Below are 18,810 nucleotides of genomic sequence, written 5' to 3'. Positions count from 1 at the left end.
CAGCTTTGAATGGGGGCAAAGGTTACAATGTTTGCTTGAACATAAACCCCAATGAATACCCCCTTTACCAAATGAGAGAGACATGTCTTCGGCTCTTTGCTCCATAAATGGCATTTCTTGGTTGGGCTAAGTAATTATTACAAGCCCATTCAAAGTAGTGTCTAAAACTCACTCCACTCTTTCGTACAAGCCCACAACCCCCAAAAGACAAAAGCTTCCTTCTAACATAGGCATGCCCATTTTAGAGGTAGATAGACTACCTGCACCAACTTATAGGAATCAACAACCTTTTTTTTTTTGGCACCAGGGAGTAGTAATGTATTTAATTGCAAACCATTCTATTATAAAAAAGAGTGATCTTATCAAAGGTCAGCAATGGCTCCACCACAAGTGGTTGATTATCAGAATCAACAATTGAATAATCTTCAAGCCATGTACATGAAAAAGATTGAATTATACCAACTCATCAATGGTTACCATATAAAGCCATCATTTTAATACCAATATCTATGTAATTAGAGTTGTTGAGCACCAAAAAGAAGAAGAAGTAATTACTTATCCAAAAACTGAAAAGTAATTAGGGTTGTCAAGCACCCAAAATATATTAATTCAATATATTTTCTAATTTCTTCTCTCAAATAATTTTTTTATGTTTATTTTTACATATATGAATGATAAATCAATGGGGCCTATAATCTAAATGTAGACTTGTAAAATACAAAAAATTACTGATGATACATTCTTAAACAACACTACAACATAAATTCCAAAATTAAGATAAAATTAAAATTTTCATTTTAATTAGATTAAGTGATAGTGTAGTGACAAATTTTTACTTTTTTTTATACATGTGACAAATTCTAGTTAATTTGTTGAGGACCCATAATTAACTTCAAAAAAAAAAATTTGAAACTAAGATTTTATCTAATTAAATTAAGTAATAATACAAGAACAATTAAAAAAATAAAAATAAACGACACCAACAAAATATTTACTAGTAAAATTAAGATAAATTGAGAATGGGAATTGAATAACAAAATTTTTAGGTGGGAGCATACACAAAAAAAGGGTAAAATTGCAAATTTGCAAATCCATTCATCCCATTATCATCTCTATTTTCATTAAAAAAAAAAAATTTATTAATAAAAAAATAGAAAACTAGCAACAAAAATAGAAAAAAAAAAAGTAGTAGAAAGAAGAAGTGTAAACCTAAAAAAGGTCTAGGCCCAACTCCCAAAGCCCATTAAAAGGTTGGGTTTCCAAATAATCAGAAAGCTTTCTCACACACACTCTCTCTCTCTGTCTCTCTGTGTCTTTTTGTCTCTCTTTCTTCACATAAAAAGGGCGAAATTTCGCCGCCTCTCACAGCCTCAGCCACTCCTCCCTCTGCTCCTCCCTCTATACCCCCCTTTTGCTTAAACCCCACTCTCTCGCTCTCTTTCTCTGAGTAATTTCATCGAACACTTTAGCTGCGATTGGTGGAGAGCTTTATCTCATTGGTAAGACAGCTATACTTTCTTATTGCTTTTACACTCCTGCTTCGTTTTCTTTATTTACCCGTCTAATTATCCGTTTGTTTCTCGATAAAATTTTGAGTACAGAAAAAAAAAAGAAGTGAAATTTTGAATCTTTGTGTTGTTTACTCTATTGGGTTTTTGAAGAACAGCCAAAACTTGTGTTAGAGTGAGTCGAAGTAATTGTATTGGCTTCAGTTTTCAGTGAAGGTTTTTAGTAGCAGTATTTGGCAGCTGAAATAGTAGGCTTTATATGTCTATAGTTTGCTTTGTGCTTTAGGTGCTGTTGTTAATGCTTGGTATTAGCGCTTATGATTAAAGCTCCTTTTTTTTTGGGGGGGGGGGGTTTGATTTGCTTTCATTGTAGTTTGAATTTGCATTTCATGGATTTATGGTAATTGGGTATCTGTTTCTTTGTGGGATAATGGCAATTTAGCTGTAAAGTTTTCATTTTGGGGAGTTTTTGACAATTTAGTTTTGGTGAGTATGTGGGTTACTGGGTTTGCTGTACATTTGTATGAGTTGGGGTGTTGGAGGGTTAGTGTGTTTCTGAATAGGGCATCATAAGATTACTCTGACAGAAATGATGGGATCAATTATTTGATAGTGTGTGTTGCCGAATGTGTATGTGTGTTTGTGTGAGCCGTGATTTAAATGTAAAGATGTTACATTCTTTGCATTGGTGTTCTTGGGCTTTATTGTTTGAGTGAATGAAATTATTCCACTGATTTAATAAGTGCAGAGAATGTAGGTTTGTGTTTGCTGCTAATCGCTTTGTAATATATTGCAAGAGAGTAATTCTATGTGACCTTTCTACTGATGCAGATTGTCTGAATTAGGGGGCAGAGATGGCGGGGAAATCGAACAAAGGGAAGAACAGGAGAGGAGCACATAATACTACAAATTCTTCTGAATCAGTGGTTTCATCTGATGCTCCTGCAAAAGATAATTTAAGTGCTTCGGAGTCCACTAAAGTTGATGCAAATGGTGTTCCTACTGTGGATGTAACAACTAATGTGGTGCCAGAGGTAAAGGAGTCTGAAACAGAAAATGCAGCTGGCCAACAAAAGCAAGGTGAAGGTAGTTGCATGAGTATAGCAAGTGGCATAGTATATATTTGTTTGGAATATTGAAATCACCTCAAATGTTGAATTAACTTCAATTTTATCTTTTCAATGCCATAGAAATTTAACCACATGAAGGAGATAAAATCCACTTTCAATAGCTTATGAAATTAACTCCAATACACACAAGTTGGATAAGATTGTAAAAACTGTAGATGGCAGTTTAATCTAAAGAAGAAGAAAGTTCAACGCTAATTTTTGAGGGTTTCTGCTAGGTGGGAACAGTATGTGTCAATACATACCTTCTCTATGTATAGGCATGAACACATATCTTATACATGCTGAACATATATGTGTATGTATGTAACTATGTATGTATATGTATATGTGCATAAATTCAAGTTGGATAAGTTTGCAAAAACTGTAGATGGAATTTTAACCTAAAGAAGAAGAAAGTTAAATGTTAATTTCGAGGTTTTCAGCAAGGTTGAAAGAGAATGTGGCGATACATATCTTATCTACATATTAGCATGAACACTTACTTCTATACATGCTGACCATTGCACACACACTCATGTACATGTATACACAATCATATATTGACAGATACGCAAATATTTGTCTGCTTAGCTTTTGTGTTTTTTTTTTTAAAGAAATTTTTTTGGTTACTTAAATTATTGAAGTGGGAAGAAAACCTTTTTATCCGATTGATTTATTACTTCTGATTTCTTTTAAGTTGAAAAGGAGATAGGTTTTGTATTATATGTACAGAAGTGACTTTTTGGTCAATTTAGTGGGTGATGACATATTACTCATAATAATTTGTGTTCAAGCTTAATCCTTTGATTGCCAGATCTTATCTTTCATTTATAATGATATATTTGGGTGCAAAATCTCGACCAACTCAAAAAGCCTCATTCCAAATATTTTAGTTTTTGGCCGTTGCAATGGATTATGATGCTTGATCTTCAGCTCTCTGTCATTTATCTCATTCAGTTTTTTCTCCTTGGCATAGCAGGTGACATTCATCTTTACCCTGTCTCTGTCAAGACGCAAAGTGGCGAGAAACTCGAGCTACAAGTGAGTAAAATTTACTTTTGGCTTCACTCCACTTTTAATTGATTTAAAATGCAGAACAATGTGTGCATTCAGTCGTTTAATTTCTAGGCACTTGGATTATTCTATTCATAGTTGCAAGTGGAAGGCAGTTAGTCCTTCATTCTGGCATTTGATTTATTTATCCTTGGCATCATATTTACCTTATCAATTATAAGATCTGGATTACTGAGCTGAATTTCTTAATCTACTTGCAGCTGAATCCAGGAGATTCTGTCATGGACGTAAGACAATTTCTTCTTGATGCTCCAGAGACATGCTATTTCACATGCTATGACTTATTGCTGCACACGAAGGATTGTTCCACTCACCATCTAGAAGATTTTAATGAAATTTCAGAAGTAGCTGACATTACTACCGGTGGTTGCTCATTGGAGATGGTTCCCGGTATATTGACAGTTTGACACAGCTATGTTATTTTGATATTATGATCTATTTGTGGGCTCTAACATAGAAAGTATTTTGGCAGCATTGTATGACGATAGATCTATAAGGGCTCATGTTCACCGTACAAGAGAATTGCTTTCTCTTTCCACACTTCATGCCTCTCTATCAACATCCCTTGCATTGCAGTATGAGACAACACAAAACAAAGCTTCTAGTCCAGGAGGTTTGAGATAGTGAACATGCAATCAGTTTCAGTCATTCATTTTCCACATTATTAATGCTTTAAGACACTTAAGCTTCCATATTTTACTTTGACCCAGATACGGCAAAAACTGAGGTCCCAGAGCTTGATGGTCTGGGTTTTATGGAGGACGTTGCTGGATCACTGAATAATTTGCTATCATCATCTTCAACAGAGATCAAATGTGTGGAGAGCATTGTGTTTTCCTCCTTTAATCCTCCTCCAAGCTACAGAAGGTGGATTTTAGAATTTCCTCTGCCCATTACCTTATTGCCTAAAATCATTAAGACTGTTTTCTGTGGGAACCAAATTGATAACATACTGATGGTGCTTTTGTTGACGTCAGGCTTGTTGGTGATTTGATTTATTTGGATGTAGTAACATTGGAGGGTAATAAATTCTGTATAACTGGAACTACAAAAATGTTTTATGTCAACTCGAGCCCTGGGAATTCACTTGACCCAAGGCCGAGTAAGACCTCGTCTGAAGCAACCACCCTTGTTGGGCTCTTGCAAAAAATAAGCTCCAAGTTCAAGAAAGGTAACAGGTCATGGTTTAGACATATAATTCTGTTAAAGTTTGAAGTGGGCTAATTTTACAACTGACATTGAATAATTTGTTTTCCTGTGTTCTTATTTTGAAGCATTTCGTGAAATTTTGGAGAGAAGAGCCTCTGCACATCCTTTTGAAAATGTTCAATCTTTGTTGCCACCAAACTCCTGGCTGGGATCATATCCAGTTCCTGGTGAGTTCAGCATCAAAGAGTTGTAAAGAGCCTGCTGTTTAGCTTTGAAGTTGATACTTAACAACCTCTTTTCTACTATAATATCAAAGAGTATTGCAATTAGTTTCAGCATGCTGGGTAACCTCTTTTTGATGGTGCATTAAATTGACCCCTACTAAAATTCCTCAACTGGAAATACATCTTTGCTATAATACTAAAAGCATGGTTAGTTGCTTTTATTATTGTAAATAGAAAATAAAACTACACATTTTGTGAGGTTTTTAGCATCTATATCTGCATGACTTACAAATGAATTTATTTTGTGAACTTTGAGGTTGCTTGATGCCATGGTTTGTTTCTTCACTTCTAAATTAATTTTGGTTGTGTTCCCCCTGCCAGAACATAAACGTGATGCAGCCAGAGCAGAGGACGCATTGACTCTTTCATACGGCAGTGAGCTGATTGGCATGCAAAGAGATTGGAATGAAGAGTTGCAATCTTGTCGAGAATTCCCCCATACAACTCCTCAGGAAAGGTATTTGATCTTTGGTGGACTTGTTACAGTGATTCTCATTCCCTTAGCTTTTTCTGTACTTTGATAACTAATGCTAAATTATTGTTTCTTCTATATGGTTTCCACCATCTCTACAACTAAAGAAGGTAATTTTGTTGCAGGATTTTGAGGGATAGGGCCCTCTACAAAGTGACATCAGATTTTGTTGATGCAGCGATTAGCGGTGCTATTGGAGTGATCAGCAGATGTATACCCCCAATAAACCCAACAGATCCAGAGTGCTTTCATATGTTAGTGGGACCTTCAATAATAATCTATTTTTTAAATTATTTTTTCGTTACTTTTTTTCTGATTTTAAGGCATTAATTTGATATTATTTGTAACTTATAAAAGTAATATGTTTTTTCTGCATTACTGTTTAACATATATTAGTCCCTCAATGTTGAGAACTTGTCTTTCAGCACAGTAAGCTAATCAATATTAACTGTACTCTAGTACAAGCTATAAGCTATCTTGACATAGATGAACTGTTACATGTTAAATTTGTGACATTGCTTTGCTTTGCCTTTTAGTATAGATGCTTATTGCCTGTGAGAATTATTTAGATTCTGTAATGCGCTATTATGCAGTCTTATTATTGAGATAAAAAAAAAGTCTTATTATTAAGTGACAGATGCATTAATTTGTCAGATTAACATTAGGTTGTATCTTTTTTTTTTTTTTGGATATAGGTATGTTCACAACAATATATTCTTTAGTTTTGCTGTGGATGCGGACCTTGAGCAGTTGTCCAAGAAGCGTTCATTAAATGCTAATTCAAACATTGAGAATTCAAGCTTGTCTAACAGTTCATCTGATAAGGCTTCCAGTTTGTTGCACGGAGACAGTGGTATTCCCAATGGGGATAAATGTGAACCAAAAATTACAGGGGAAGGTGAGAATGTAGTGGAAGTTCCTTCCAATGTGTCTGCCGAAACACAATTGACAGAGAGTGAGCAAGCTACATATGCTTCTGCAAATAATGATTTGAAAGGCACCAAGGCATACCAGGAAGCTGATGTCTCTGGACTTTATAATCTTGCTATGGCCATAATTGATTACAGAGGTCATAGAGTTGTAGCTCAGGTGTGTATTAAAGATATTATTTTTAAATTTTTTATTGTTAAGTTACACATGGTTCTTAAACTCATGATTTCACAATCCAACTAATTATTGTGGGAGACAGAAGTGCCAGTTGAGCTATGGCCTATAGCTCATTATTAAAAATAAGGTCTGTACTGTATTTGATATATCATTTATTCTTAAAGTGTTTTTATAATATAACACATTTTCTGCAAAGGTATTTGTTAAAAACTGGGATTGCTTTCTCTTTCATGCTTGTGTTTTCCTGTTCCCGGTTCTCTCACATAAAGTCATAGTTACATCTTCTGTTGCAGCCAACTCTATTGACATTCTTATTGACGAGAAAGGATATAAGCACTTATAGAAAAAAAAAACTTATTATTATTAATTTTATTGATGGACTCGTTGGCAAGTATTTTTTTACAGTAACATTAGTTACATGACCTGTTATTTATTATCAGCAATTTTTGCTTGTGTTTACTAAATTGTGTTGTGTTAGGACATATTTGTACACATACTTGGAAGCTTTTTCATGATAGCTATTTCTATCTCGGCTTGCTTAAATTGATCTCTAGCTGGCCCTCAATTGCTTTTATACATTCTATTGCAGAGCGTTTTACCTGGCATTCTTCAAGGGGATAAATCAGACTCTCTTCTGTACGGTTCTGTTGACAATGGCAAGAAGATATGTTGGAATGAAGATTTTCATTCCAAGGTGAGGGAGCATATAAGATTTGTTGCACGTCATGTTTCAGATTTTGCATAATATGTCTTTGTTAATTGCTATGTGAGAGTACTTCTTAAACTTCTCTTGGGTTAAGATATCCATAATGGCTTAATTGTGCTGTCTTACAAGAAATATAATTTTCATTTGTACCTTTAAAAATAATATATGATTTTCATTTATGATGTAAATGTAATTGGTATGTTTTAGAAGGACATGTTATTTCAATGAAGATTCCAGTTTGATCTCTCTTCTTGGGTTTGTCTATGTGAATTGTGAAATGAGTTTCCTTGTTAGAAGTGCTAAGCTTTTATTATCCTTAGGTTCTTGAGGCTGCTAAGCGCCTTCATTTGAAGGAACACACAGTCCTAGATGGATCTGGAAATGTTTTCAAATTAGCTGCCCCAGTGGAATGCAAGGGTATTGTTGGTAGTGATGACAGGTGATACTCTCTTGGATTGGTCTATTAGTCATACAAACCTAACTACTTGGTTACATTCTTCTTCTTAGTGCTTGGATTTCTTTATATTTAACTAAATTGTATTAAAAATTCTTAGTTAAATATGCTTAAATTTGCTTAATTCCAGTACCCAGCACTTTAAGCACACATTTTCCTCAAACATTATTTTAGCTAGCTAGCTTGATGATTTAAATATTGACATTTTATTAGCTATAAAGTAGTAAAACTCTGTTTCTATGTTCCTAGTTTCTGACTTTATTCATAATGATTCCACAACTGTTAAATAACATGCTTATTTATATTTATAAAGCATGTGCACTTGTTTATGTTTTTTATTTTTTTCTCCTTTCTACTTTTTCTAGGCATTATCTTCTGGATTTAATGAGAGTAACTCCTCGCGATGCAAACTATACTGGACCTGGATCCAGATTCTGTATCTTGAGACCAGAACTAATTACTGCCTTTTGCCAGGTAAGTAATGACATTCTGATATTAACCACACTTTGGAACTTGTTTTATATGTTCCATTTTTAATATAAACATTTGTTTTATGGGAGAAGGCCCAAGCTGCAGAAAGATCAAAATTTAAGTCTGAAGGAGATGCTCATGTGACCACTGATTCTTCAACAGTTGCAGGTGTTAACGAACAGGTGAGAAGAGTGGCAAATGCAACCGCAGCTTTTGATTGCTGTATAGTGGTGTTTTTGTTAGGAGTGTATTCCATCCTTGAAAGTTTATTCTGTGATCAAATATTTACTTATATTTTATTGGTTTTGACCCTTTTTTTCCCCACCTTGTATTCTTGGACTACCTACTGCTAGCTCACTTTATGTGCCGATTATATATGTTGCGGTATGATTCACAATGGATTTAGCAGTGATTTCAACTTTTTCTGTGTAATGCATGCATGTTTATTTGATGACAATATCTCAATGCCCTTGAATTAGCAGAATCTGTCATGTTTGTGTTTCTAGAAGCTGCTTTGGTGTGAATATAGCTGCTATAGTTGAAGCAACAAATTGAGTTATACACTTACCCCCATTGGAGTCATTTTTAGCAATTTGCCTATTTCTTGCAATAAAGGTCGCCATACTTGAAATCGTAACTCTGCGTGTTCTCACTCGCTTTCTCTCCTTTTTTTTTTTATTATTATTTTCTAATGGATATGGTTCTGGAGTAGCACCTCCATCATGCCTATGGTCCGTTTCTTGTGTCATTATTATTTCTGGTTTACTAGAGTGTTTAGTGAATGGTTTATTTATGGGCCTATAGAATTAGCAAATTCCAAGGTTGAATTGGAGTATATATTTTCATATTTTGTTAAAACTAGTCGCTAACCCATGCAATGCATGAGATGAAATCTTATGAAAGTATAGTTTATACTTATATTAGTTAAATTTGAATAAAAATCAATATTTATTATATGAAATAAAGATACACATCTTGAAAAAAAAAAAAAAAAAAACCAAATTGTGTGTGTGTAGATGAAACAAAGGTGCATTATTTATATTTCTATCATATTTAAACTTTTTTAAAATGTGGAACAACAAAATACAACAATATTGACAAAAAAAAATGATGTATAACATTGTGGGACTACCAAAACTTATGTTTTCTAAAACCTAATCCCAACGTGAGTATCTCTAGATTCTACTATTGCAATCTAATTAAAGAAAATAAAAAATAAAATAAATTAATGAAAGCCGTCAAGTGTTCTCTTGGTATGGAGATGTGTTCAATCAATTTATACTATTTTTTCTCAATTCTTCAATGTATCTTATGCTCTATTATTATCCTATTTTGTAAAAGAAGATTGGAGATATACTACCTATTTGCCCTAACTTGAATAGGTTTATGATTACCCTTGTTCCTATATCACGGCCAGATTGTAACCTCACATAGAGAAGGTAAACATCGACATTATCTAAGTGTTTATCTGTCATGGGATTTCGATGTTAGTCTAGGACTTGGGAAGTCATCTGATATGAGATTGTAAAATTGTATCGGGTAGAAATATATAATAATAATAATAATAATAATAATAATAACAACAAAAAAATACAAGAGAAAAACCATTAAGCAAAAACAGAAGTATTAGAAAAACTTAGATAAAAAGAGGGACATACCAAGATTAGGGTTTGTTAGTTGTAGATTTAGATTTGTAAAAACACCACCTTTAGCACCACGATACTTGTCCTAGGCCTCCCGTCAAGCCTGATGGGCAATCAAGAAGCATTGATTTGGGAGTGTTGGTTGCAATGCAGGGACTATCATGGAGCAAGGAAGAGAAGGGAAGAGTCTTACATTATGAATTAATTAATAAACTAAAAACCAAATAAGTTTTCTCGTTGAGCACTACTTATCCAGGCAGTGAGAATCAGATTTGTATGAGTTGAATTGTAGGGTTTGGCTGAGATGAGCAGAGAAAAGGAAGAGAGAGGAGCCAAAAAAAAAAAAACGTTTGAGAGAGGGAAGGTAGTAGCGGGTTTGTGTTTGAGAAAACCTAGAATGCTTGGCTTTTATCTGGTTTTGTTTTTGAGTGAAAAATAGAGTTTTTAATTTTAATTTTTTAAGGGAAGGTAGTAGCGGGTTTGTGTTTGAGAAAACCTAGAATGCTTGGCTTTTATCCGGTTTTGTTTTTGAGTGAAATAGAGTTTTTAATTTTAATTTTAATTTTTTAAGGGAAGGTAGTAGCGGGTTTGTGTTTGAGAAAACCTAGAATGCTTGGCTTTTATCCGGTTTTGTTTTTAAGTGAAATAGAGTTTTTAATTTTAATTTTTTAAATATTGTGTTGATGTGGAAAATTGTGGAGCAAGTAGAGCTTCGGTTTTATATATATAGATTAATTGACAGAAAAAAATCTGGTGGGTGCAGTAGTTGTGGGGGTACATTTTCATTTAAGGAATTGTGTATTTACTTGGATTTGGGTATGAAACTATAAATCACATGTTTATGTTAATATCATCATGTAAGACCAGTTCAATTTCTGTTCGGTATATATTATAATAAGAAATAGCTTGTGCCCTGAATTTCCTCTTAATAACGTGCAATATGTGGTTCTTTCTGTTTCTGTTCACAGGATGTAACAAAAGAAGGGAGGGATGAGAATGTTAAGGATTGTGCTTCTTCCCAAGCTGAAACTGAACCACATGAGGACATTCTTTTCAACCCTAATGTCTTAACTGAATTTAAGTTATCCGGGAGTCAAGAGGCAAGTTTGAACCTATTAATATTGTTTGTCAAGTTCATTGGATTCTAAATTTGCTAATATTCAGCCAGAAAATAAAAAATTGAAAGAAATATCTGATATGTTTTTGATCCTTTGCCTTCACCAGGAGATAGCAGAAGATGAAGAAAATGTAAGGAAAGTGAGTTCATATCTTACGAATGTTGTGCTTCCAAAGTTTGTACAAGATCTTTGCACACTTGAAGTTTCACCTATGGATGGACAGACATTAACTGAAGCACTCCATGCTCATGGAATTAATGTTCGCTATATTGGAAAAGTAAGCGTTTGTGAATGCTTAAATATTATTATATAACTATGGGAAATATATATAAATCAATGCCTGCATTGAAATTTATTATTTGTGTTAAAGCTGTCATGTTCATAACTTTTCCATCTTTCTGCAAATGATTGTATTGCTTTTGACATGTCTGGAGCTTTGCTATAGGTGGCTGATGGGACAAAACATTTACCTCATTTGTGGGATCTTTGTTCTAATGAGATTGTTGTTAGGTCTGCAAAGCACATCCTCAAGGTGATAAGCATAATCTAAGCAGCTTCTACATTATAAATGGTGTTACCAAACGTATACATTGTTTCAAGTAATTTCACCACAATAATCTGCAAAGAGGTGTCGCATGTTACTATGTCAATTGTAAAATGTGACATCTTTTTCCTGACATTGGTGTTAGAGATAGAAACCATCAACTTTGCCTACAAGAGGGCGGTCTGGCATAGCTTGCACACATGCATGTGGAAACACATTTCCTGTTCACATCCACTCTTCCCTTCCTAGTCTGATTAAACTGACTCCATCTTGAGCAGGATGTTTTGAGAGATATAGAGGATCATGATATTGCGCCAGCTATATCACATTTCTTCAACTGCTTTTTTGGAAGTATTCAAGCTGTTGGCTCAAAAGGTGCTGCCAACAATATGCAGTCCAGAACCCACAAAAAGGTATGTGTCACATGGATTGATAGTTTCAGGATTTCTTATGGTTTTTTTTTTTTTTTTTGGCTTTTACTGCTTTTCAGCTTTGAGCTTTTTGTGAGCTAACTCTTGAGGCCATATCTTCCCTCAGTTTGTGGTCTGTCATTGTAATTGTACAACAATCAAAGCAATTAAGTTGCATCTTTTTCTTCAGAAGAAAGTAAATTTTTTCTTAAATTATTAAATGATGTTTAGAATCTAAAATCTTTACTAAATTCACTCAATTTTCTTAAATGGAAATGGTAACATGAAATTTTACTCTTGATGGAGAAATCTTGACCCAAGGCTGTTCTTTATGTTTCATATTTTTTTAGGACCAAGGAGGCCATCAATCTTCAGGAAAGCCTTCTAAGGGGCAAGGAAGGTTTAAAGGTGGGGTGTCTGCAAGGAAGAATCAATTGTCATTTATGAATGTTAGCTCAGAAACTCTATGGTCAGACATACAAGAATTTGCTAAACTCAAATATCAGGTATCAGTTTTTATCAAGTCTTTACAAGGACACTGGATATTTCTAGAAGGTTGAAGGAGTCATTTCTTGCAAAAAGTATTTAAAATAAAAATATTTTTTTTGGGTTGCATCTTAGTAAATTTATTAGGCTACATGTAAAAAAAATTTAATTAGGTGATTATTATTATTACTTTTTTTTCCTTGCTTATTTAAAAAACTTGTGCAATTGGGAGATCTTTTGCTGTGAGTTTTTTTTCCAATAGTACATCATCTGACGTCAAGGGGCCATATTCTGAAATGGGATCACATTTTAGATTGGTCCTTTTCCTTTTGATGCTGTAGAAAATAAAATGGACTAATCTGTATCATAAGGGATCCTCAAGCACATTCTTTCTTCCTTCTGTGATTCATGTCTAATGTGTGTCGGTGTATGTTTGAAATATATTTTCTCATTGTTGTAGTTTGAGTTGCCAGAGGATGCAAGGTCATGTGTAAAGAAAGTTTCTGTTATACGGAATCTTTGCCAGAAGGTAATTACAAGTTCATCTTCTCAAATTGATTCCCGTTTGAATTTCATTACGCCACAATATATTGCTGTGAAAATTAGGGGTGTTGTCCTTTTGTAATATGATTGCCCATTCTTTATATATATATAAAAAAAAAATGATTGTCCATTCTTTAGCTACTATTGCCTAATGTTAAAAAAAAAAAAAATTATGTTGAGCACATACTCTGAAGGATGGTAAATAGTTTTAAGATTAGTTCAATTGCATATTTATGGTATATGTTGTCTTACATTTATGCATTTTCCTTCTTATGCTTGGCGCTTTCTCATGCTATTGTCTGCTTTGTCTAGATATTTCCTATTATACATGTCAGGAGTTTGGATCTTTTATAGTTGGACGTGTCTAACTTATTATGCCTTAAATCATGTTCCATGAGTATTGATTTGTTAATTTCTGTACATAAGGAACTACTATATATCATAGGGGTAAATTACTGTGCTTAGAGTCCCAGAATATGCTATTTCAGTCACAATATGTATAGTCGCAACAACAGAAATGGATGTAAATATTTTGCCATTTTGGTTCCCATGTTTCCTGTGTGAACAATGATGTTATTTGTTACTTCATTGCAATAGTTTGTCTACCATGATTACTCAGCTTCAAAATTCATTTTAAACCCAAGTATTAGATGAAAATTTTACTTCCAGAATTTGGAAAACTTATACCACACTTGCCAAACTAGCTGGTCTTCTTGAAACTAGCTATTGTCCAACACTTCGAAATAGCACTTTTCTAATATGTTTTTCTTGGTCTACACTGCCTATTTTAATAAGTACTTGTGGAATAAGATTAGTTCTTGGAACCTGAGTACAGCCACCTTAATTCTTAATATGCTGGGTCCTGGGATTGCTTAATTTGATTTAGTTTGTATATGTGAGTTTCCTGTTTTGCAGCCCTGCTCAATTCTAGTTAGTTCAAGTGCTAAAATTTATCTGCCTTAATGAAACTAATCGTGTATCTCATGTTAATATTTATAGCTTAAGCTTCTTAAATAGCATACAACTTTTTTGAATATTGTTTTCTTTACAGGTAGGCATAACTATTGCAGCTCGCAAATATGATTTTAATTCTGCAGCACCTTTCCAAACGTCCGACATCATGAATCTCCAACCTGTAGTGAAACATTCAGTTCCCTTATGTTCAGAAGCCAAGGATCTTGTGGAAACGGGTAAAATCCAATTGGCTGAGGTATGATTTGTGCTTTGCTCTATCGTTGAGATCCTAACATGAATATGCATTGTCTAGTCAACAGAATGCCACATTAATGATAAAAAAAAAACTTACAATCCCAAACATAATTTAGGATCACGAATTTGGTGGCAATTGTGATGTTCATCTCGAGTATAATAATGCTTGGTCAAATTGGTTTAAAATTGAATCGACATTGGTTTTAAGCTATTATTTACTATTGAAAAAGCATATAATGTATTTTGGAGTTATTTGAGTCTTTAAAAGGGTTTTTCCAGGGCATCTGTTAAGATAAAACGTACACTAGGTAGAACCAGTCGAGATAGATTTCATGAAAACTTACACATGACTACCTATTGCAGAAAATTAAAAGTTCTGCTGAGTGATTGTTGTCATGACTTTTTATTTCATATTCTTGTATGGAAAGATATGTTATTTAGTCATGTGACTCTTTGTTCCAGGGAATGCTTAGTGAAGCCTACACATTATTTTCTGAGGCATTTTCAATACTTCAGCAGGTATGTTATTCCATTATTTTGCCCTCTTTTTGAATTCCTTTGGTATGGTTTATTATTATTATTTTTTTAATTGTGTTGCAGGTTACTGGACCAATGCATCGGGAAGTTGCAAATTGCTGTCGGTAGACATCTCAACTAAAATGATTCTATATTTGTTGCTAATATTGTTTGGTTGATCTTAGTGATATAAAAATTTATGCATCTTGTACTCTGATTTTGATCATAGCTGTCAGGCACTAATGTTCCCCTGCAGAACATGACTGATAATAAAGTTATGCATCTTTAAATTAGCTGTTATTTGGTTATAAGACTGATTTTCAATTCATTGATCTGCACTTACAAGAGTAAAACAGATCAATATGAAAATTTGTTTATGATTTGCTTGAGCCTGACTGGTGTTCCCTTTCTTAACTTTTCAGGTATCTTGCCATGGTTTTGTATCATGCAGGAGACATGGCTGGTGCGATAATGCAACAGCACAAGGAACTGATAATAAATGAACGGTGCCTGGGTTTGGACCACCCTGACACTGCTCACAGGCATGCTCTTCTATTCTTTTCATTTGTTGTAATGCATTGAGGTGTTTGGATAGTATCTGTCAATTTGTAATGTTTGATGATATAAACTCATTGAACGTAGTTATTTACTTATCCCAAAAAAAAAAAAAAAACAATTATGGACGTGGTTATTTCAATTACCACAAGTTACTATCTCAAATATTAGCCACTGAGCTCTTTCTCAAATGACTCCTTCCGTTCTAAGTGCTGGTTGGAGGGTGAGGTCATGAGTTCAAGACCCACTTTATGCATACATAATTTACGAATAAAAAATAAGAATTCTCATATAGTGTCTATTTGGCAAGATTATTTTTGCCAACTTATTTTACTATTTAGCTTATTTTTGGTATTATTCATGGGTCTCACTATACTTTTTGATTTTATTCATGGGTCCCACTGTATTATTTCAGCTAACTCTTACACAGTCACATAGAGATCTAATTCTTGGTTAACTGCAGTTATGGCAATATGGCTCTTTTCTACCATGGACTTAACCAAACAGAACTTGCATTAAGGCACATGTCTCGGGCATTGCTCTTGCTAAGCTTGTCATCAGGCCCAGATCACCCTGATGTCGCTGCAACTTTTATAAATGTTGCAATGATGTACCAAGACATTGGAAATATGAACACAGCTCTTCGTTATCTGCAAGAAGCTTTGAAAAAAAATGAAAGGCTTCTAGGTGAGGAACATATTCAAACTGCTGTATGCTATCATGCTCTTGCCATTGCATTCAATTGTATGGGTGCCTTCAAGCTTTCTCACCAGGTATGTGCCTTAGTAAAATTTAATTTTTATAATTGGGATACAATTAATTATAATTCACTAATTATTGCCTTTGGCATGCCAGCATGAGAAGAAAACCTATGATATACTTGTCAAACAACTTGGTGAGGAGGATTCAAGGACACGGGACTCCCAAAACTGGATGAAAACATTTAAGATGCGTGAGTTACAGGTAATACATGATCTCCTTGAGTAGACGTGAACTTGTGATAGATTTTCTTGAACAGTTGTTTTGTGTTCTTAACAAGATTTTGTATTCCCTTTTGTTTTCTGAATTTTGTAAACCTTGTTTGACAGATGAATGCACAAAAGCAAAAAGGCCAAGCTTTGAATGCAGCTTCTGCTCAAAAAGCTATTGATATTTTGAAGGTACTTTTGTTTCTACTTATTTGTTCTGGATATTTTCATCTTTATCCAAGATGAAAGGGAAGGGATCAGATCTCAGAACCGGTTCTGTTTTATAGATATAAATGCTTTCCTGTGCTCATGCTTTTTTCCTTTTTTGCATGGTCTGTATCTCATTCTCTGTATGCGATCTACAACCCCTACATTTCTGGTTTTGTGTTCTTAAAAACCAGGTCTTTTTATCCTGGTACTACAGCATAGCGTATTAAAATCCCTTGATGGATTCCTTTCCAAATTATTTTTTTGTTAAAAGAAAATGGCTTTAAATACTCTGTCAACTCCTAAAGTTTACTACACAGGAAATTTTTTATTTTTTATTTATAAGTCTAGCGCACAAGAAATTTTAGCCCTTGAAGTTTAAAAATGTTGCTTTTACTGAGATGATGTGACCAAATTAAAAACTGACATGTCATCACTCAATTAGACACGTTAGGAACTAAAAGTGATCACTTTTAAACTTTAAGCTTTCGAGGGACTAAAAAGGATCTCTTTAAGTTTGTAGGGACTAAAAGCTAGCACTTTAAAATTTTAGGAACAAAATTGTTCATGGACTAAAGTTTAGGGACTAACAGTGTATTTTGGCCAAAGAAAAAAAAGAAAAAGTAAGAATTGCGAAGAGCTTTGTAGCTTAATTAATACCTTTTAGTGTTTTTAACGGAGACATCCAAGGTTCATATTCCCCACCCCCATGTATTGAATTATCAAAAAGAAAAATTGAGAACTGTAAAATGCTTCTGGGTGTCAATCAGGTGCTTGTTTCTTGCTTGGAGCTGTCCTTACTTCCCTAAAAGATATGTTTCTTTTTTGTTGGGTACTTAGAATTTCTCATTTGATATTTGATGTTGCACGACAGGCCCATCCTGACTTAATACAGGCATTCCAAGCTGCTGCAACAGCTGGAGGGTCTGGGAGTTCGGGCACCTCTGTCAACAAATCTCTTAATGCTGCGATAATTGGTGACAATCCCCCTCGAGGGAGGGGAGTTGATGAAAGAGCTGCCCGTGCAGCAGCTGAAGTCAGAAAGAAAGCTGCAGCTAGGGGCCTCTTGATACGTCCACATGGCGTTCCGGTACAAGCTATGCCACCACTTACTCAACTCCTCAATATTATCAATTCAGGTATGACCCCTGATGCGGCAGAAGGTGGGGAAACTGATGGAGTGAAGAAGGAAGCCAACGGCCATCCTTCAAATGGCCCAGTGGATTCCAAAAATGATGAATTGACATCAGGGCAAGAAGATCAGGCTCCTGTTGGATTGGGCACAGGCTTAGCATCATTGGATGCCAAGAAACAAAAAGCAAAAGCCAAAGCTGCTGCTTGAATTGTTGCACAGTAGAGATTACGCTGATCGGTAAGGAAACCCCTTATTTATTTATTTATGAGAATTGGAATGATTTCCAATATGGCATCAGAGCCTTTTGTTTTGTTGTTTGAGTGATGAACAATCCCGTTTATCCATGGATCTCAGAAGCTATAAAGGGTATTGAGATGTGCCCGTTGACCGACAGGTATTCCTTTTCGTTTTAACCAATAATCAGGGTCATATACTCCGGAGATCATGCCAGCCAATAGATTAAATATATTCTTCTAGGTACTGACTGAAGAATGAACTTGTCAGTTTTCCTATCTTTTGATTTTTAATTAAATTTTGAGCAATTTTGGGGCCTCATGTGAAAGCATTTCAATGTTTAATATGTAAAACAGTGTGTTAATTTCCCACAAAAATGAGATGAGCTTATTTCCTTTGTTTGAGAATCAGCTCTCTTTTTGATTCTCTGTTTTGTATAGTTTTAGAAATCACTGTTTTGATGAAGAAAATCCTCCATTCATTGGAATATTTTACTCAACTAAAATTGTGGTGGTACTCCAAATCAATAAAAACCAGTTACCCAATTCCAAAATATGACATAAGTTCAGCAGGAAACTTTTCAACTCCTAATGTAGCACTCATTCAAACCAACAGCAACAGTCACATTCGTAGCACTCATTCAGACCATTAGCAAAAGTTTCGTAGCAACAGTAATAAATTAAGAACAATCCCGTTTAGCAAATATGACGAGTATTCATCATTTAAAAAAAAAAAAAAAAATTCTTAGAGATGCCTTGTGGGAAGAAACTAAAGCCACATTTGCGAGAAATTTTAAAAGCTGATATTCCAGGGTTATTTTCCTTTTGAGAGAGATGTACAATGTGATCACCTCTATGTATAGAAAATTATCTTTTTAGATTGTCTCATGTTGCATATTTCTTACAGCA

General features: G+C 34.4%; 1 protein-coding gene across 3 annotated transcripts; it reads left to right on the top strand.

Moving 5' to 3' along the window:
- The first annotated feature begins 1,315 nt into the window (after window positions 1-1,315).
- On the top strand, window positions 1,316-18,309 carry LOC142615333 (clustered mitochondria protein-like). Of its 3 annotated transcripts, none has more exons than XM_075788077.1 (29): window positions 1,316-1,499; window positions 2,340-2,594; window positions 3,597-3,658; window positions 3,892-4,081; window positions 4,164-4,304; window positions 4,402-4,558; window positions 4,669-4,862; window positions 4,966-5,067; window positions 5,446-5,581; window positions 5,722-5,850; window positions 6,292-6,685; window positions 7,293-7,397; window positions 7,730-7,848; window positions 8,229-8,337; window positions 8,427-8,516; window positions 10,946-11,077; window positions 11,202-11,372; window positions 11,541-11,627; window positions 11,918-12,052; window positions 12,400-12,555; window positions 12,996-13,064; window positions 14,130-14,288; window positions 14,750-14,806; window positions 14,888-14,928; window positions 15,226-15,345; window positions 15,822-16,131; window positions 16,214-16,321; window positions 16,447-16,518; window positions 17,408-18,309. In XM_075788077.1, exons 2-29 carry the CDS (start codon window positions 2,363-2,365, stop codon window positions 17,873-17,875), a joined length of 4,245 nt encoding a protein of 1,414 aa, XP_075644192.1. In that variant the 5' UTR covers window positions 1,316-1,499; window positions 2,340-2,362; the 3' UTR covers window positions 17,876-18,309. The 3 variants fall into 3 exon arrangements, with proteins under 3 accessions (XP_075644192.1, XP_075644194.1, XP_075644193.1); XM_075788079.1 differs by having other exon boundaries at window positions 1,359-1,499; window positions 2,340-2,588; XM_075788078.1 differs by having other exon boundaries at window positions 1,364-1,499; window positions 2,354-2,594.
- The last annotated feature ends 501 nt before the right edge of the window (window positions 18,310-18,810 follow it).

Source organism: Castanea sativa, chromosome 11, assembly GCF_040712315.1.
Source record: "Castanea sativa cultivar Marrone di Chiusa Pesio chromosome 11, ASM4071231v1".
In the NCBI taxonomy this organism is placed as follows: Eukaryota; Viridiplantae; Streptophyta; class Magnoliopsida; order Fagales; family Fagaceae; genus Castanea; species Castanea sativa.
The sequence above is the reverse complement of the archived record's forward strand: the minus strand, read 5'-3'. Positions and strand labels throughout refer to the sequence as shown.